The following is a 21,325-nucleotide window of genomic DNA, read 5'->3' as shown; positions in this document are numbered from 1 at the left end:
CATTCACCCACTGCCTCCTGGTGCACTGGCCTCCTGCACTGGCAGCAGGCGGCACCCAGGGGCTGGGCCTGATCTAGGGGGAGAGCTCAGAGAGCCAGTAGCTAACAATGATAGTACACCACTGTCTAAAATTAACAAAACCCACTGCAACTAAAGATTTGTAAAATGTGCAAAACCCCAATACCAGTGGTGTGAAAATGAGATCCCTTAAGATCCCTTATCCTCCATCTGCTTATCTGGGAGTGTCTTTGTGTAAAACAATGTGTGTGTCGTGTGTGCACATGCACGTTTATATGAGCAATGCCTGAGGGTGTCTCTGACGTGCCTCCAGTGGAGGGGCGGTGCCTGGTGAACAAGTAGAGACCGAGTGCTCTCATTGGTTAGGGTGCAGAGTTGACATCGTTTCCTTGGGAAACGTAGGATACTTTTCTTATACCAATTTTTCCAAGGGGTAGAAAAATTATAAATGAACGGCTTCTCTCTTCCTTCAAGTTTGCCTGGAAAATACACAAAGAACTTTAGTCAGATTGATGAATATTGTAATAACCGGCAAGCAGCTTCCCATTCGAATGAACGTAATCGCCTTCAAGCCTGCTTTTTTCTCTGTCTTCAAGTAAAACACCACAGGTCTGCTCCAGTGACCATTCCCCATCAGGCAAGTCCATTTGCTTTCATAGAAACAAACGTGACCATTTCCTTGCAGGTGGAACCTTATTCTCCACTCCCATCTCCCCATCTTACCGCCCCACCAGGTACAGCTTGTCGAATAGCCAGCCTCAGAGTAAGTCATACCAGGGAACATGTTGAAAGCGAGGAAATGTCCCATTTCTCCATCCAATCAAATAGTCCACAGTCAACCAAAAAGAGCATTGCTTTGAACTGAAGTCACACAGCAATTGACATACCTCCTACTGTCTACATTGGGAAAAATATCTTGCATTACAAGGAGTATTGAGATAATTTAATCTGTTGTATACATTTTTGACACAGATGAATCTATAAACAAAAAGAGATTGCTGCATAATATTTCTTATTGAGGAATTTTTTAAATGACTTTGTTTTTTAACATTACACTTAATGAAAAGAAAGACGGTGGTAGAAGAATAAGGTTTTATCTTATCTTACTAAGAAACCAGAGAAAACCTTCCAACACTGGACTTAGAGAGTCATCAGATGAGAAGGGTGAACTATAACTTGTTTATATGTTGACTGAATGGCACCATAGAATTAGTTGAGGAGAGAGAAGGGGGAAATGTTAGAGAATGTGGCCTAGAGGAGGAGAGAGGAGATGGTGTTAGAGAAGCTGGTCTAGAGGAGGAGAGAGGAGATGGTGTTAGAGAAGCTGGTCTAGAGGAGGAGAGGAGATGGTGTTACAGAGGCTGGTGTACATGAGGAGAGAGGTGTTAGAGAGGCTGGTCTAGAGGAGAGAGGAGATGGTGTTAGAGAAGTTGGTCTAGAGGAGGAGAGAGGAGATGGTGTTAGAGAAGCTGGTCAAGATAAGGAGAGGGGAGATGGTGTTAGAGAAGCTGGTCTAGAGGAGGAGAGAGGAGATGGTGTTAGAGAAGCTGGTCTAGAGGAGGAGAGAGGAGATGGTGTTAGAGAAGCTGGTCTAGAGGAGGAGAGGAGATGGTGTTACAGAGGCTGGTCTACATGAGGAGAGAGGTGTTAGAGAGGCTGGTCTAGAGGAGAGAGGAGATGGTGTTAGAGAAGCTGGTCTAGATGAAGAGGGGAGATGGTGTTAGAGAAGCTGGTCTAGAGGAGAGAGGAGATGGTGGTAGAGGGGCTGGTCTAGAGGAGGAGAGAGGAGATGGTATTAGAGAAGCTGGTCAAGATAAGGAGAGGGGAGATGGTGTTAGAGAAGCTGGTCTAGAGGAGGAGAGAGGAGATGGTGTTAGAGAAGCTGGTCTAGATGAAGAGGGGAGATGGTGGTAGAGAAGCTGGTCTAGATGAAGAGGGGAGATGGTAGTAGAGAAGCTGGTCTAGAGGAGGAGAGAGGAGATGGTGTTACAGTGACAGCATTGGTGTCAGTTTTGAAAGACGATACCTGTAAATCTGGCCCATACACTCTTCTGAAAGGACCCAGGAGGAGCAGTCTCTCTTGCCTCAGAATGAGTGGCCCTGTGTGGTGTTTGCCTTTCTAGATGATGGCAAGTTTTCAGAGGCCATTACTGTCCTGCTGTCCTGGATTGAGCGAGGGGAGGTGAACCGGCGCTCAGCGAACCAGTTCTATTCCATGGTGCAGTCCGCCAACAGCCACGTCCGCAGACTGATGAATGAAAAAGCCACCCATGAGCAAGAGATGGAGGAAGCCAAGGAGAATTTTAAAAATGCCTTAACTGGGATCCTCACCCAATGTAAGTAAAACTTTGCGGGCCATCTCTTTTGTTGTGATTTTGCCTGGATTTTTTTTCCTTTTATTTTCTTTTAAGTTATTCACCTTTGTTCTTTACTTTAAATTTTCATTTGGGGGTAAGTAGTTCAGTCATTTCCCATTTCCCTCCATGTGGAATGGCACACCTCATAACCTATCTCATGTTCGGTGGCAACTTGGAGGAGCACGGACCCTGTCCTGAGAGCTTAACTTCCCAAGGTGAGCAACGTTTCTGTAGCTTTTCCTCAGGACACCAGGCCCGGCCACCAGGGCAGGGCGGCCAGATGTGTCCGACCCTACTGGACCCACCACCGGTGGGGCCACACCTAGTGGGGTGGCCTCCCCATCCCAGTCCCCCACCCCCACCCCACAGAGTGTCCTCCTAGGGCTGGCAGTAGGGAGCAGACCTTGAGCACGTGACCCCTGGGCTCTGTGTAGGAAGAAGGGCCGTCAGAAAAACTCTCCCTCTTCAGGATCCCTGACTTGAGGTGAACTTTGCTACAAATGCCACAAACTCCGGAGCAGAGGGTTTCCCGCCGTATTATTTATTTATTTTTGTCCTTCCTCATTTGGAAGGCAAATTGCCTTGACTCCTTAATGCGAGTGATTTTTCATGTCAAGATCCTAAACTGACAAAGAGGTATAAATGGGGTTTGCTCTTAGAACAATAGTCAGGGTAATTACCTCAGGGCTCTCATAAAAAAGGGGAGGGGCATACTTTGGGGTGGTGGTGGTGGCAGTGGGTATGTGTGTGTGTGTGTGTATGCGCGTGCGTGCGTGCGTGCGTACAGGCCCTGTCTCTGCGTCTGTAGCTAATGTCAGGGCATCAGGATGGGACGATGCTTCTCAGCTGCCCAAGTCCTCTTGTTCTGTAAATCCACTGGGCGACACGGAGACGATGCCATGCTCCCTTCCATGCCGCATGCAGAGCGCCACATGCATGGTGGCCCACGGGAGCCACAGAATCTTCCTGAGAATAAGTATTCTTTTCTGTGCTGCAGTATGCAAAAATATCCATCACCCTCATGAGTCCGTGTAAAATGGAAGGGATGGTGGTAACTGCTCAGCTGAAATGAAGAAGTGCGGTAAAAATCAGGACCTTACACTGAAGAGGGTTTTATTTGACTTTTGCCAAAAGATAATTTTCGCAGTAGCTGAGAGTGTCATATACATGAAATTGATCATCAAAATTATATAAGTGAACAAATTTTCTGATCATAAACCAACCTGGGTAATTTGCTTTCATACAAGAGGAATAAAACCTACAAAAACAAGCCCATCATCACTGAGTTACTTCCGACTCCGAGTGATCCTTTCTAGGGTTTCTGAGAAAGAAAAAACAAAGTAGCACTGATCTCTCATCCAGATGAACTGACCTCCTTGTGTAGGGAGTCTATGTTTGGCCTCCTGGGCGTGAGTTGTCATATCCTGCCCACCAGTGAGGAACATAAATCCAAGCTCAGATCAAGCCTCGTTTGTTTATTTATTTCTGAGACACAGCTTTACTTATTTGTGTATTCCCAAGCCACAGCAAAAGGCAGAGACAGGAATCCAGGCCAGTGTTTGCAGGATGCCATCAGCTTTGCCTAGATGGGTGTATGAGAGGGCCGCACACCTTGTTTTCCAGACTAGGAGGAGGAGGAGGAGGAGTGGATCCAACTGGAAGAAGGCTATATACCTTTGTTGCTAGCAAGCAAGCTCAGTATGCCCCAAACTCCAACAGACTTCCATGTGCCTCATGGGACAAGATTACTGCCATGGCCATGCCTAGCTACAAGGAGACTAGGGAGGGCATGCTTTTGACCACACCCCTGGTGCTCTGTGATAAATCTGGAAACCTCACAGTGACGATGGTGAGGAGAGGGGCTACTGGGAGGCACTTTGCAGATCCTGTCGCTATTTTTATTCTAGTTCCATCTATTTTTCATACACTGTAGGTTAATCTTTAACCAAGTACAGATCGGATCATATCATCAAGCTCTAATCCCTTGAATACCTGCTCAGAGCATGTAAGTTAATGCTCACCTCTCCACGTCCCAGTGGGAGTCCCGGGGGTGTTGGAGGTTTGAGTCTATCCAAAGCCATCTCCTTCCTAAAAATCCCATGGAGCACAATTCTCCTCTGACGCGCATGCAGTCTCCTGGAGGTCACAGCAACTGGCTCGCCAGGCCTGCCTCTCTAACTTTATCTTTCCCTTCGCTATTCACAGGTCACCGCCTTTGCTTCCTCCCACCGCAGTCTTGACCCTCTCCGTTCCCTCTGTCTGGAGTTCTCGTCTTCCCTCTCTTTGCATGCCTGGCTCCTTCTCATCCTTTAGGAAACTGACAAACTCCCAGTGGCCTTTCCGAGCCACTCTCTCTGCATGGGTTTGCTGCTGGCTCTGAGCCTTATTAGGTGCTGCATATCGCTTATCACAATGTGTAATTTTTTATTGTTATCAATCTTTGCATTGCTAAGAAAAGGGGGGTGTCTTTCTGTCTTCAGTATACGTACCCAGTACCTCAAAAAGCAAAAATGAGAAGCCTATGGCTCCCTGCCATCAAGTTGATTCCATCTCATAGCCATCCTATAGGATAGGGCAGAGCTGTCCCTGTGGATTTCTGACACTTTGATTCTTTTACGGGGAAAAAGACCCTCATTTTTCTCTTGCAGAGTGGCTGATGGTGTTGTATTACTGACCTTGTGATGAGCAGCCCAACATGTAACCCGACTCCACCAGGGGTCCTTACTCAGCACCCGGATTATAGATATGCACAACCTTTGGGATGAGTGAATGAATGGGATTAAATAGGAAGGTAGGGAGAGAGTCTGAAATAGTGAGCTCGGGCAGCCCAGGAACCTGATACATAAACTAGCCTTAGCGTTCGCACTGTCTTTGGTGGGCAGTGGGTTTCAGCTTGCCTGTGTAATCAAGCAAGGTGCTTTACCTGGCTAGGGGATATTGGGAGAGTTGGCATGAAAGAGCCAACAGAGGATTCATTTTGACTTACCCCAATTACCACACTCAAGGCAACCTGTATGTTTCCCATCTACCTATTACTGTCTGGAAGATCCATTTTACTCCTGTAATTTGATTCTTGGGAGTATTTCTGCACCCTGCAAATATCAACAGAGATAGTGGACATCCTAGCTCATCCTGATAGCTCCACAGGTCTGGCCAGGGGGCACACTTGCCAATCATAGAGGTGTGAAGGGTTCATGTACGTGTCCATCATCACCACGATCCTTCGTAATGTCCTGCAGGTGGGAGATACCATCGATGTGAGTTGAAGTTAAGCCTTGGAGGTAGAATGGGAAGATTGTGTAGCTCACTGATCAAAATGTTTCATTCTCTCCTGTGTGCTTTTTACAAAGCGGATAGATCCTCCATCCTGACTGTCTTAGCACTAGCCTGGCCATTCATAGGCATGTACGTAGTGCATCATCTTTTGAATTGAAAATACATCTTATTTCCTGCCCGAAGTTTGGCCCTGCCCTATCGGAGATAGGTTTGCTTGCCTCACATTTTTTGTTGGAGGGATGTGTTCTGCCAAGCTCCTTCTACAACAGTAGCAGCAGAGGTCCATCATAGTTGCGTTCCCCAGAGCCAAACCAGTCGCACTTCCATTCATCTGCTCGGGTATTTCTAGCAACCTCCACCACAGAGAGCAGTGTTGCTTTCTCACAGAGGATGAAACTCAGAGTGTTCCGCAGTAAAACACAGAGTGGCATCTCGGCTTGCTTTCTCCTGGATGGCCAAGTGTTGTCTGGTATTTGGCGGTGGCCCAGAATGCTCCCCTGCACGTAAAAGACCATCACCATGGGAGCGCAGCTTCCGGTAGCTTTACACAGCGGCCCAGGCATCAGGAAGCCGACACACCCAGGGAGTCACCCTAAGACAGTTGGGAAGGAGAGCCACTGACAAACTACCTGGAGTAGAAAGTGGAGCTGCCTGGTGTCCTGAAGGGGGTCTTCTTCACTTCCAGGTGTAATTTGCATACGATTGCTGGAAACAGCAGTTGTCTAGAGAGGGCAAAGAGAACTTGAGATGTGAGTCCAGTAAGCTGGATCAGATGCGACCATCTTCTTTTCATGCTTGTCTTGATTGCCCTTGCTTTCATATTGGCTCAAAAGCAGGAGGGGGGAGGGGGACCAAGATTAGTAATGACATGAAACATCTTGTGATTTATTGCAAACTCTACATCAAATCCCAGTATTTACCTTCTAGCTTTGATGATGTTTCTTTCTGCCAACATTTATTGAAATGCCAATCTCTTTCATGATCAAGGCCCAGGTAATGAATGTCACCCATTAGGCATTGTTTCCCTCGGAGTTTCAGCCTACATTGTCAAATGGCCATAATTAAAACTAGCTAAGGGTTGGGGGAGTCTAGCATCCATTCACTCTTCTCTGAGTGGGTTTTTATTTCAGACGGTGGATGGGATATCTTCAATGATGTTGGATGAGGACATTATCCACCCTGGTGTGACACGATGCCTAGAGTTTCATTCCCTTACTGGACCAGATGGAGGCATCTTATTTGCCGAATGTAGAAGACTTTCTCAGCCCCGAAAATTGATCCTTTGGGCCAACCTTCTGTCCTCTTTATGCCCATTCTCTATCTGTCCATATTGCAGGAGCATCCCAAGGTTTTTCAGCTCAGAGGGTGCTGGACTTTGAGCTTCTTTGCTTTAAGAAACGTATACTTTATAGGAATTCCCTGTAGGCCTACCTACTTTACAAGGTTTTTCAGTTTTGAGCAAAGCTTGTCATTTCATAGCTTAGACAGAAGCTGTTTATAAAGTTCAGGAAACATGTACCATAGCACTCAATTATTAAGATGCATGCCAAGATGATCAATTGTGCATGCCTTGTTCCAACATACACAGATCTAATGAAAATTTAAACACTCCATGATCTTCCCACTTTGGTACTTTTCCCAACATGCTCCTTGGTAAGAGGAGAGAGCTAAGTGAGGGAAAGACAAATGGCAAAACAGAAGGCAATGGAAAAGAGTTTATTAATATTAATTTAATGACTACGTGCCACCAATATAATGCGCCTAGATGAAAAATAAGTAGAAATTATAGGCTGTCATAGCCATAAGGGAAGTGAGGGGCACATTGGGCCAAACCGCGTCATTTACACCGAAGAGGAAGCAGACTCGGCAAATGGAGGAGCAAAGCCGTGTTCCTCTAACAGTACATCTATAGATTACAGCCCAAGAAAGGCCTCCCTGAGGGGTGAAAAGTCATCAGCTCTGAAATGTTAGCCACAAAGTCAGTGGTTCCAGAGGGCCCAGAGACACTTCATAAGACAGCCTGACAACCTACCCACAGTGCACCCCGCCAGGAAGCGCAGGCCTCTACTCTGCACACTGGAAGTCGCCAAGAGTTGGAATCAACCTGACAGCGACTGGCAACAAAGCCCAACACACCTGACTCTCAGTGCGATTTGCTTTCTATCACCCTCTGAGGTTTGTTATGATAAAGGAATATGATTACAGGAGGATGTAGAACTGTATCACTACAGGTGGACGTTGAAGGATTGTGCGGTATCAGGCTGAATAGAAACACTCCTCTCTGATTTGAGAATGAATGAGGCACCTCTCCCCACCTCCAGGCATGTGCTTAGGTATCTTACTTGACTGAAATAACTCCCTCCTCCCTGTGCCAGAGCTAAGGCCCCACTTTGTTCACACTTCTTCCCTCAACACATCTCCTACAACACAACGCTCCCTTCTCTTCCACCTGGCAAGCACATGCTCCTGGGTGAACATTTAATTATTCTCTATTTGCATGTACATCAGGGATTGTCCCCAGCAAGATATTTTTTGATGTTTTATTATGCTATTGGTGAAACTTCACAGAGAAAAAGCCATTTCCCGTTCAATAGTTTGCACATAACGTGTTCACTTGGCATTTGCTCACTCTCCCTGGTGGCATAGTGGTCACGCATTGGGCTGTGATCCACAAAGTAGGTAGCTCAAAACCACCAGCCGCTCTGTGGGAGAAAGATGGAGCTTTATACTCCCCTAAACAGTTACAGTCTCAGAAACTCAAAGGGGCAATTATACCTTGTCCTATATAGTCCCTATCAGTTGGCATTGACTCAATGGCAGTGAATTTGGTTTGGTGTAAAGTTTGCCCTCTCTCAGACCTGGCGTAGTATTATAAACCATAGAAGACCTCAGTACAAATACTGCTTATACTCCAAATGTCATAGATGGAAATGAAGGTGGGCTTGGTAATCGGGCTAGAACTCTGTAACACAAAGGAGCTTCAAATTCCACTACCTCTTCATCCCATTTTTCACAGCCTTTTTGATGTCCCTTCATATTCTAAACGTTGGATCTTTGAGTACGCCTTCATCTCAATGAACAATGCCCAAGCATGGCTTTCTCCTTAGAGCAGAACAGCTGGAGTGCCTGGGCGTTGAGGATTTTGCAGCAGTGCTAAGACAGGGCTGTTACTGTGTGCTAACTCGGAGACTGTTAGGGTTGACAGCCTCCTGCGACTGTGCTCGATGCGCATCCACGGGGCAATGGTTTCAACCTCATCTTTGTCTTGAGAACTGCACATGGTGGAGCGACTAGGCAGGACGAAGCTTGAGGAGACCCAAGCTCTAGTCCATTCAGTGGCCACATGACTGAGGAAATCACGTCATCTCCTGGAGTCTGAGCGTTCCCATTTCCACAGCTAGAGGATTTGACCATCTTAGGCTCCTCCAGGCCTTCCTGCACAAGACCTAGACCCTTTCACATCTTTTGAGTATCCACAGAAACCAAGCATTGCCAGAACCCCGCCATGATGCCCAAGGCTCCTCTGCTGATCACAGAGTAGAGGAGCAGGTATTCCTTCAGTGCTGGCCCTGCTGTGGCGGCGGGGGTGGGCTGTGCTCTGCAAGCCCCATTTCAACCCTGAGAGATGGACTTGGTGCCCCACAGGTGCTGAGGACTGATCAGAATTATGACCCGAGCGGGCCGTGTGATGCACTGACAGTTCTCGTGTCACGTCCTCATCTGTCTTGTTGACTAAAATCGTAAAAGCCCCAGGTGTTTGTATGAATGCTTAAATTCATCCTGCAAATATTTATTGGGCCGCTCTGAAACAGTGCTGCGCCCTGCGCGCAGAGCCTGGTGAAATGTGAGGAGTCTCTGGTCTTTTAGGCAGATTGCTGTTCCCATCCACATTTCCTGCACCTAGAAGGTTTTTCCGGAAATCATTTATTCTTGGGAACATTTCAGCCAAACTTAAAAAAAAATAATTTCCACCAAGGGAAATTTGGCTCTGATGTCCCCTGCTGTGAAGCAGGGATGTGATGAAGTGTTCAGATGTGTCCCCGGGCCTGTGGCAGTCACTGCTGCAGCGCATCCGCAGACAGGAAATATCCCCACAACTGCGTTAGCAATTCAACAGGTTTTCTATTTCTGCTAAAAATAAAGACTTGGAAGGCTGTATTTTCCAATGTTTTAAATGCTAAAAATGTTATTTCCATTATTTTTTTAAAACGGCTTTGGTCTCAGAGAACAAATGTCTAGAGAAAATGAATTATGCAGAAACATCCAAATGAAGACTGTACCCAGCACTTTCCATTCTGCAGGCCACCAGCGGAGAGGGGCTGCTGGAAGCCTGCCAGCGAGCAGTGCCTTCTGGGCCTGCCTTTCTTTCAGACACACAGGAAAGATGTACAGTGAGCCAGGGAATGCCACCGTGATACCAGCATCTTTAATGATTTTTCTCTTAATGATAGCAAAATGTGAGAGAGAAATGAAGAGTCTTATCCGTTAGGACAATAAAGAATCATAGGCAGCTAGATTTCCCGTAATAGCTATTGTGTGAGATGCAGTCACGCAAGAAAGATCTACATTTGGGGAGTTAAAGGTGAAACTGTGCGCCTTCTATATGAGCCTGGTGCTAGGGACTGGGAACCATGCCAGAGTCAAAATTAGAGGTGGGGACGTAGGGGAGGGAGCCTTGGTGGCACTGTGGGTTAACTCATGGGCTGCAGGTTGGCAGTTAGAACCCCCTCCCCACACACACACCCCGTGACTCCAAGGGAGATAGGTGCGTCCCTCAGCTGCCGTAAAGACTGCAGCCGTGGGAAGAAACCCCTCCGAGCAGCTCTGCTTTGTCCTCTGTCACCAGGGGTGTAATGGCCTCCGTGGCTGTGGGTTTGGGGCTGACTGAGGCAAGGGAGGCTATGGAAATGCATCTCTGAGCAGCCCTGGAAAGAATCACAGAAACTCGCCTTTACATCCCGCTTCCCCCACCCCACCCCTGCCCCCACCCTTGTTAAAGGACAGTTTCAAAGTGGATTTGAGGGAGGGAAAGCACAGTGTCAGCAGCTTGATCTGCATATCCACACAAAAGAAATCCTCACCTGGGGGGGGGGGGGGAACCAGAAAACAGCCCGGGGCAAAGCAAGAGGAGCTCCCTCAGTGACAGCAACAAATCAGTGCCTTCTGGACTCCCTGGATGGTGTTTAAGCAGTTAATGTATGTGCCTGCTGACCAAAAGGTGGCAAGTTCAAGTCTGCCCTGATGAACTGTGTCTCTGTGATCCACATCCCCAAGCTCAGTCCTTGAAAACCCAACAGCCCAGTTTCTCTCTGACCCACAAAGGATGGGGGTGGGAGGTTGTCCTGAGGAGAAATGGACTCTGGCTACAGCAGGGTGGGCTGACTTGACGTTTTACCGGAGCACAGCTATGTCTACTCATTTATGGGTTATCTGTCTGTTCTTCCACTGTGAACATGGGGTAGTTGTATAACCAAAACAAAAAACACAGTCTGCCATTGAGTCACTTCCAACTCATAGAAACCATAGGGTAAAGCCAACACTTACCCAACAGCACCACTGGGGCTCCTTAGTTATATGACCTACAAAGCTGAAAGTATTTACTATCTATCCCTTTAAAGAAAGAAAGGGTAATAAAAAGTTGCCACCTCTGTTTCGTAGGTGACCGAGATGGAAAGGGTACTCAGCCTTGGCGAGACTTTGCCCTGGGACTCGAATCAGATCCAGGCTTTCTGTAATTCACGCAGCTTGTCCATAAGGATGCCAGGTTCTCCTGCCCACACAGGCCTCCAACTGCCTGTCTTCCCCCTCCCCACCCCCCCCCACCCCCCGGCTTACTTGGAGCCCCAAACTGAGTCCTGAAATTATCTCCTCTGCCCACGTCTGAAATTTCCCCCGCAGAAGTGCTTTATTTCACAGCACTGAGAAATGAAAGACAGAGTTTTATACTGGTGGCTGAGAATTCCAATTCAGAAATCCAGAAAGAAACAGGGACCCATTTTTTTTCAGGAGCTTAGCTGCAGCTTTACTGTTGTTCCAATTGCCCAATAAATGCCCCACCCCCACCCCCTTCCGCTGCCCTGCATCACCACCTCAGAGCAAAAATGCGACTTGCTTGCAAGCTTCCACCCAGGGCTGGTCAAGCCTTTATAACGCCCCCTAGCACCCACGGGCCCCGGCATGCTCTTCTCAGGGCCACTTCGACAGCCCTTCCTCATCCCCGCGCGCTCGCTGGCTCCCCATGGCCAGCTCCAAGGCCAGCGTGTCTTTAATTTTTTATCTTCAGTGACCAATATAATAAGTGGGACCTTAAACCCACTGTACCCATAAGATTTGATGTATAATGGGTATAAATGATGTATAATGGGTATATTTGGACTTGGGCAGAGGCCGGATGCTTCAGATGTAGCTGTCACTGGCACGGCACACTGCTTATCATGTCACTTCTGCCTTCCCTCCTCCTCCAGAAACAGCAACAAGTGGAAAAGGTCGAGACGCACTTGGTGGGCAGGTGACTACCATTGTTCTCGTTGGCATGCCACTTGACAATGTCTGTCTGCACTAGGTGTTCAGATAGTCTTATTAAAGCTGTGCTCCCCACCCCTCAGAGTTTCTCAGAAAGATGCTGATAGAAGCGTGTCGGGAGAGAGAAGTCTGCGGGGGTTAGTTGCCGGCTTGTAAGTAATGTAAGTATGACTAGGTTTCTGCGATCCAGCAAGTGAGACAAAGCAAGACACAGGTGACTGAACCGTGCACGGCACCCGAGCCGCCAGTGTCGCGGAAACAAGGTTGCACGTGGAACACTCACTATCCACGAAGCAGGCTGTGCACAGCACTTCCTCTGGGCAAGCTGCTGGAATCTGTTAGCAGAATCCCCCTGTAGGGAGAGAAAGAGGGCGGTGAGGTCCGAAGGGGAAGCAGACTTCTCATGGATTTCAGGGCCATGTACTGCTTATATTTATTCAATAGGGGTAATCTAGGCAGAGAATTTATTGGTATATGTGGGGGGTTTTCCTTGTTCTTTTCTGATATTAAAAAAACCTTAATAAATGCTATCATTATGGAAAACCCACGGCCACTGGGTCCAGTCTGACTCTAGGCAGGGCTTCCCAGGAAGGCAGAAAGCCTTCCCTCTAGCCCATGGGTTCAAATCACAGTGTTTGCCCGGAGGTTCGCTTTGTTACTTGTCAACACATTTGAGGCTTTGCTTTTAAAGGATCTAGCATTCGCTGAGAGGCAGTGATCAGGTGGTTCAGGGGTAGAATTCTCACTGTCCACACAAGAGACCAGGGTTTGAGTTCCAGAACCGGGCGGCGTTTCCATCTGTTGTGCGCGGTGCCACCATGCGTCAGGCAAGCTTGAAGGCAGTCCGCAACAACACAGGGCCCTGAGATGTCTGGGGGATTTATACCAGTTTTTAAAAAGTCACCGGCTGCCTGGTATCTTTCCAGTTATTTGAGAAATGTAACTGTCATTGTTCTCCTTGACTTAAAATTGCTGGCAACTTCCTATTTTTTATTTGTAATAATTTGATCTGCCTCTTTTTCTCGCTCTCTGTCCCTATTCTATACCCAAAAAGAACCGAATGCCTGGCCCCATCTGTTTGGGAGTTCAGAAAAACGTCGCATGGCAGGGTTTCTGTCCCAGGTTTAGCAGGCCTGTAACGGAGTCGAGGTGACGCACAGTGTTCTCTGTTCCCACCTTAAGATAAACCCCCAGAATGCCCTCCTTCCTCCTCACCTTGGCCTTCCTGCCCGCGCCTCCTAATGTATGGGGCTGCCTGCCTTCATTTGCTGTGGACTGGGCTGCTTGCCAGGGCTGCTGGCAGCTTTGCTGAGCACAGGAGCAGAACCTCAGCGCGCAGAAGTCTGTCTGGAAATCTGTGACTTCTGTTTCTCAGTGTCCCACAGCACCCCGTCCGCCTCCCTTGGCCCCCTGACTCTCTCGTTCCCCTGGGGGTCTCAAGGCCAGAACCTCTCACCGCAGTGCTCCCTGACAACCCAGGGGCCAAGGCTACTGCTGCCTCTGAAGTGCCCATCCCTTCTTCGTCTCTTCCAGGGATGAAAGCGGCAGCCTTAGAGTTCAGTCTCACCTGCAACAGCCGCAGGGGAGCGTGGACGGGGCACCTCATTTCATTTATTACATGCCTCTGAAAGTCTCCTCAGCACTTCCTAGAAGAATTAGAAAAATGTTACCCTGAAAGGGAAATTTCCTCAGAGCTCTACGTAGTGAGCGATCCATTCTGAGCCGAGATAGCTGGCATTTAGAAACACAAGCAGACGCGCAAACACCTGAGCTCGGAAGATCCGTGTGAGGTGTCTTATTTAGGCAGGCCTACTGCCGGTAAGGACTTAATCAGTTTCTCCAGATAATTAGGGGACTAAAAGGATTTAAGTCTTTTTCTCAGCTGTTTAGCTGGGGCAAGGGATGCCCGGGGCAGAGGGCCTATGAGAACGCAAGCCGTCCCAAGGACGTGGATGGACAGTTCCATCCAAGTTGTGCGCTCTGGAGAGAGAGCGCCGGGCCGTGAGGAGTCAGAGCTGACTCTGGCACCCCATGGCCACCGCCACCTCCTAAGGCGCTCTGGTGGGGCCCAAATGCTCGACTGCTAACCAAAGGCCAGGGCTCTGAAGCCCACCAGCCGCTCTGTGGCAGAACTGCCAAGCACTTTCTACTCCGGACTCGAAATCCAGATGCCGCCTGCGCGTGATTCGGCCCTCCTTGTCTGTTCTTTTCTAAGGGACGGGGTTGAAATGTGGTTTCCTTCTGAGTTCACGGATGTCCTGCTCTTCGCTGCTGCTCCTCTCCTGAGAGGACTGGTGGTGCCTTTTGATTTGTTTCCCAAGTGAATACCATACAAAGATGGTGAATGAAAGTCTCTTTTCCAGTCAGCATTCAGCTGTGAACTCAGCAGGTATCCAGATATTTTGTGGTGAGGAAAGGGGGAAGGGGGAGGGGAATGTGAAATTACTTAGTCTTGTGAAATTGGGGGAATTTTTGAAGGCGAAACCGCGTCTGAGAGGATTGTTCCCCTTGGCTCCAGTTTCTGTGCGTACACCCAGGTTTATTCCAAGCAGCTCGAGTCCAAGTCGTGTCTGTGGTCACTGCATGGCTTGCAGACACTGTTCTCGGCAACACACTTGTTTTAGTCATGCTCGCGTGCTTCAGGGGAACACAGGTATTGCACAAAGGGCATCTAACTCACAGAGTCGGTCTCTCCATCACTGTCTTCAGCAAGATTGGAGCCAATGAAGGCCATGCTGTGGAAAGAATCATATCCAGGGTCATTCCTTGGATTTATCAATATCCAGAGAGTAAGAGCCAAGAAAATTATGATTTCTGAGGTGATCTGGGGCAGTTAAATTTCAGGCTTAAGGTTATAATAGTGGATTCTTCAAGGGCAGTCTTAATAGGTTTTCTAAATGGACATAGGATGGACTTGTTATGAAGACCTTTTAATAAAATGGTCAATTTTATTTTCTGAGGTGTGAATTTTCTGATTTAATAACCTTATATTGATAACAATTCCAACGCCTTTAGGCTTACTTTCATGACTAAATAAGTGGCAATTGCAGGTTACTTTTAAAGTGGGACTTGCAGACACCACACTAGTCTACCTTACAGCACAATTCTGCAATGCATCTGGTTTTGTCTCTCTAGCGAACCCTGTCCAACACAACTACAACTTCTTTATGACAGGTGCTGTCTTTGCCCTTTGATCTCTTTACTTTGGGAGGTAGAGATTTAAAGTTCTAAGGAATCTGTCTGAGAATCTGTATCTAGGTTCTAACTTGCTGTGGAAGGAGCCCCTGCCAATGGTTAAAGCACTCAACTGCTAACTGAAAAGTCAGCGGTTCGAACCCACCAGCAGGAAAAGGGGGTGGCCATCTGCTTCCGTGGAGGTAACAACTTTGGGAACCTGTGGGGTAGTTCTACTCTATAAGGTCTCCGTGAGTCAGAAGTGATGACAGCAAGGGATTTTTGTAGGATTACCTGGCTTTCCACAGCATGGCCTTCATTGGCTTCAGTCTTGCTGAAGACACTAATAGAGAGACCGACTGTGAGTTAGATCTCATTTATTTTCTGTATTTGTGTGGGTAGCAAGTGTTACTTATGAAACGTGAGAAGTAGTGCAGCCCTGTCAGTGCAACAGCCAGCTGTGTGGTCTGTAACCGTGGCATTCAAACTCACAGTCATCCTGATGTATGATTTTAAAAATATGCTGTCTTTGAATCACATTCATTAGGGCACATGCTTTGAGGTGGTTTTTCCCCTTAATGAGGATGAATTCCTGCTGACCAAAGCACTCTCTCTCAGTCCTTTTGTGTGCAAGATCTGGCGTTTGCAAGACAAATGGCTGGTGGAGAGGAAGTCTCTGCAGAAAGGAGAGCAGTAAAACTTGGGTCCTACTTTTTCCAACCTAAGTAAGCTGAAGCTAAATTAGGCTTTGTTTGTTTATTTGGGTTTTCTTAGTTGTTGTTTTGGTGAGTCATGCATATGTGAAAAAGTGCAAAATTTTATAAGGAAAGAAGAATGATATTACATCAAATTTCATTTGCCTTTTAATGCACTACCTTGTGGAATAGAATAAAATGGTACGAAATTGAGGTTGGACCAGAAAACCTGAGACCTATCCTTTTGACCTGTGACTTCTTTCTGAACCTCTAGTCTATGTTTCAGCTCCTTCTGGGTGGCCTTCAGACAGCATGTCTAAAAGCAAATGCCTGCTCTTCCTTTTCAGAGCTCCCCTTTCGTCCTTGTCTGGGTCTGTGATTTGGACTCCCTCCCCCTTTCCTCCCACATAATACACCAACTACCATATCCATCCGGTGGGCCCTGTCACAGGACCCTCTCTGTAACCCAAGCCTTCATCTCTTCTACCCTGCTGTGTCTGCTCTGGTCTACAATATGAACATCACAATCCTGGTTTAATACCCACAAGCCTTCCTCAGCCAACATCAGCCACTCTGTTCACCAACCATGCTCCCACAAAGTCCATGCCAGCCTTCCAAGACCGCCCAGCCTTCTCTGCTGAGCAAGCACTGGTTTGCCACAGCAGGGCCCCTTCTTAGTGGTCCTTTGACACCTAAGTTAATGACTCTCTTGTCTGTGTCCCAACAACTGTTGTGCAGACCCTCCCTTGCATGTTGCAATCATCCGCTTACTTACTTTCTACTTCGACGCTGATCTCCTCCAGCGCAGGGTCTATGTCTCAATTGTAGAATTCTAGCACTTGGCCCTAACTGCTTCCCATCTGTTAAGGGTCCCAGATGTTTGGTGAATGGATGAAAGAATGAATGAATGAGTTTGAATGTGGCAATAGCGTGCTCTAGATAACCGGGGCGCTCAGTTCCAAATGAGAACTAGCTACTGCTTGGTGTAAGTATATGCTCAGTGGCACAAACCGTTGGTGCATGGCTGTTAACTAAATGACTAATGCTTTAAATCAAACCAGAGACATCATAAATGAAAGGCCTGTGTAACCCACTTCCCTACGATTATAGCCATTGAAACAAATGGGCTCACCATGAGTTTGAATTGACTCCGTATCATTGGGTTGGCGTTGGTTTAAGAATTAATTAGGTGGTCTATTTTACCTTTGATCCTTTCCAGTATTAGGTCCTTGGGCCTTCTCCTACATGTTTCCCTCTGTACTATTCTACATGCATTCTGGTTCTCTCTCACCTCCCATGCCCATCATCAAGCATAACAGCCTAAATAACGTTATCTGCAGTGTAGCCCTCTACTAAGAGTCGTCCCTGGTTGGTAGCACAATTTTGACCGTGACCAGCCAGTCACTCAGCCTCAGCACTCTTGGGCCTTTCCCAGGCCGAGTGTGAAGAAACCAGGGCGAGCGGGATGAGCTCGTGGCTACTGATGCCAGTCTGTGAGCATTGCTTTAGAAGCAGTCAGACCTGCCCAAATAAGTTAGTCTCATTGGGCACTGCATCCCGTCACTATCTGCTTGCTTTCCTGCTTTCTTGGCCTGACTGCACTTTGTTGCCCAGCCCAGCCCATGTGCAGACAAAGCAAGCAGAAGGCCCAGATGTTGTGCTTGAGCGGTGTTCTCTTCCTCTAGCCACACCGCAGCATAGCTGATCCCAATGGGTGGTCAGCACGTAGAGTGGTCCAAGGTGAGTAGCCTGGCAATGTTAGTCTCTCCAGGTGAGGTCAGGGATGCCAAGCAGAAGCATCCTTACCAGCCCTGTGAGCTCACGGGGAGTGTGCGACGAGTTAAAACCCAATGAGTCAGGTTCAACATGCCATGGATGATAGGATTTCAAAACTAGGGGCACCTGGAGTTGGGATTCTCCTGAGGTGGAAAGCAGGCAGCATAAAGCCCCCATATAAACTACTCATTGATACAAAGTGACGGCTAATCTTTTAAGATAGTAAGTGAATGAAATCTATTTGCCCCCTCACTCTTCATCATACACCTGTTGGGTTATTTTATATACTCCTTTTTAAAATGGTGGTGACGTGGTATTGTTCGAATGTGGGGAACCTTCTATTACTCACAGATCTTTGTATACCAAAAGCTCGGGGAGAGCTGCAAGACCTCTTTTTTTTTTTAATAGAGCCTTGAGGATCACTAAAGATTTATGTTAGATATAGTGATAACCTTCATGAATGCCAATTTCAACTGCATCTTCCTAACTAAATTTCCAGGAGCACGGGTTTAAGCCTATGGTTAATTCAGAACTGTCATTTCCTTAATCTTATGATTACTAGATCAATAACTATTAACCCAAATTGAGTCTTCAGATGGCTGGCCCTACCTCGAACACCCACCACTAGACTCCCATTTGGCCCTGTATATGTTGACCAACCCTCGCCATCAAAGAGGTCCAGAAGTCTTCATGAAGTCAAGTGCGGGGGACACAGAGGACAGGAGTAGAGTTGGAGTTTTAGGTGGCCGGGAAGTCCAAAAGAAGGCAGAGGCCACATGAAAGGGTTAAAAGAATAAAATGATGGTGTATGGTCCACACAAACTATGGAGGGCGCCGTGCTGTTTTGAAACAAAATCTGCATGCCGGAGCTGCTGGTTGGGTGAGCCTTGGTCTGTCTTGAAGTAGAGGAGATAGCTCCTGTTTCCGGCCAGGGGGCTGGCTCTGGTGGGTGCAAAGGGGAGAGGATAAGGAGCCCAAAGTAAAAATGACCCATGAGACTGAGGGGAGTTGGGACACGCACACCTCCATTGCCCCTCCTTGGAGCTTGGGCAGTCTACTGGCTTTCGATGGCTGCAGTTGGATCCCTGAGAGGGGAGAGCACAAGAGAAAAAGATACGTGTTTGGTTCTTTCCGATTCAGCCGCACCATCCAGCCACACCTCTGGGCCCCCAGCCCAAGCAATAGCTAGAGATGGCAATCTGTGTGGCAGCCCCAGAGCTGGTATGCGTATAGAGCCAGGTCTGGAGATGCACCACGTCCCATTTTCCGACAAGCGCTCAAGAGTGCTTAGAAGCAGCTGCTCGTGGCCCTCCCCAGTCATACGTAGCGTGTGGTTAAGCCTAAAGTTGTGGAGGCAGCCTTGAGGGAGCCCTCCCCACCATTGCTAAACTGTAAGTACAAAAGGCACACAGCGGCTGGCTGTTGATGATGCGCCTGCTCTCCTGCCATCATCCACAGCCTCCGAGTGCCTTTGCTTTGCTTCCCTGCAGTGATCACAACATAAATTACTTGTCTTGTTTGACTTCCTTGTTCACCAAAGTTGAGCAGATTGTGGCCGTTTTCAACGCTTCCACCAGACAAAAAGCTTGGGACCATTTCTCGAAAGCCCAGCGCAAGAACATAGACATTTGGCGAAAGCATTCTGAGGTTGGTGATTTTACTGTTACTTTCTAACCACCATCACACAGCTGGATTGGCAGAGAATCGTGTGATTGCAGCCATGCCCGTTGCTGTCTCTGTGGGCAGTGCCCCCACCCCCACCCTTGTGCTCTCTCATTGTCCACCGCACACCCAGCCTGGATTTGTCCCTTATCTGGGGCCACGGCTGATGCCCCACAGAAAGCTTGGAGCACTTTTCTCTCCTGCTGAGGTGGAGAATCACCTTTCCCAATCATAGTGAGGATGTCAGAGGAGTACCCAGACACCTTGCTTAATAAATCATTGTGAATGAAAGTGCAATTTAAAGCCAAAAGCGTGCTTGGAAGTAAATACTTGTTTTCTGTGTTTTACGTGATGCTGACGGTTTGCTTTGGGGGCTACAATCGCAAGTATGCCTTTCCATCCCTGTCTTTTCCTCATAAGCAATGTGTTTGTCCCTTGTGCTAGACACTGGGCTCTCTCGCACCTCTCCCACCTCCCCGCCCAACCCCCTTCCTGAGGAAATTCCCGAGGGGAGTGAGAGGACTGGCTGGCCCTGAGGCATGTGTGATGTGTGGGTGTCTGGGCATCAAGGAAGGGGACCAGCGCAGGACCTTCCTTGGCACCCAGAAGGACCAGACTGCGTCAGGAGCCACTGGTCACCCAGCTCTTGTTGTTGATTCCGCAATGTAGTGAAAGCTTTGAACCTGTCACTTCGAAGTAAGTATACTGTCTTCGTTTGATCCTTTCTTTATCTGTTTATTTTGAGTGAGAGAATGTCTTTCATTTTGGATGCCTCTCCATCTCCAGCATGTTAATAGTAAAGTGCTCTAAATGATACCCCCTCTTTCAAATCCCCACATGTATAGAAGGTAAGATTCATTTATTTAATGATTTTGGTGCCCACTTGCAAAGTAAGTGTTTTATGTCAAGTTTGAGAAGCCACCAAGTACTGGGGTGTCGGTCATTTGGGTAGCATTTTAAGTGCCCATGAACTAATGCTAAGTGACAGTTGAAAACCAATGGTACTGGATGTGACATCCACATGAATACCAAACGAACCCTTTATTAGCACCCTTATTGTGGTGACTACCGAATGGCTTCACAATAATGGGACACTTAAAATGCGAGTGCAATTTATTGTCAAGAAAAACAGTTTCATTTTGTTGACAAATGCCTAAGCAGGTGGCCTGTGGCTGGTACGGTTCTGTCCCTCTCTACAGGATGATGAGTACAGAGGAGGTGGTTTTTGTTTTATTTTGCATTTTAGATTTTCAGGGTCAAGAAAAACATGAAGGGCGCTGATGCTCTCCCCCACGCAGACTTGACAAAGAGCTGTCTGTAAATTATTTTTGATGATTTTTTTTCCCTGTCACAAATACGATGAAAAGAAATGTTAGGGAGGGACTAAAAGGCAGGTGGCCACAGTACTGAATACACGTGGGCATGAAAACGCTGTCTTTAGGATGGTCAGCAACTCTCAGGCATTGAGGTACATCATGCTCCCTCCCACACCTGGTGGTTACAGGCGGGCTGCAAACCGCAGGTTAGCAGTTCTGAATCACCTATTGCTCAGCTGGAGACAGATGAGGCTCTCTACTCCTCTAAAGAGTGAGCCTCAGTAAACCCACAAGAGCAGCTCAACTCTGCCCTGTAGGGGTGCTATGAATAGGAACCCACTCCATGACAGTGAGCCCTGGAGCCCCGCCTGCCTCTACTTCCCTTCTGTCCCCGCCCTCCTAGCTGAGCATGGAGTGTTAGCCTTCCTGCATAGTTCTCAGGAGGCCTACCTGCACTGTTCTGCGCTGAGAGGCAGAAAGGGCTGTTCCTGACGTGCAGGGGGCTGTGCGGTCCTAAGCCGTGCTCCTT

General features: G+C 47.8%; 1 protein-coding gene across 2 annotated transcripts in view; it reads left to right on the top strand.

Annotated features, from left to right (window-relative positions):
- Positions 1–21,325, top strand: part of ENOX1 (ecto-NOX disulfide-thiol exchanger 1) — a 483,696-nt gene that overhangs the window by 314,725 nt on the left and 147,646 nt on the right. For both annotated transcript variants that reach the window (XM_075563633.1, XM_075563632.1), the window contains 2 exons: positions 2,142–2,354; positions 19,359–19,465. In XM_075563633.1, the coding sequence (XP_075419748.1) occupies positions 2,142–2,354; positions 19,359–19,465 (320 nt within the window). The remainder of the gene's footprint in view (positions 1–2,141; positions 2,355–19,358; positions 19,466–21,325) is intronic.

This window comes from Tenrec ecaudatus, chromosome 11 (genome assembly GCF_050624435.1).
Source record: "Tenrec ecaudatus isolate mTenEca1 chromosome 11, mTenEca1.hap1, whole genome shotgun sequence".
Classification (NCBI taxonomy): domain Eukaryota; kingdom Metazoa; phylum Chordata; class Mammalia; order Afrosoricida; family Tenrecidae; genus Tenrec; species Tenrec ecaudatus.
This window is presented reverse-complemented; position numbering and strand designations above follow the sequence as displayed.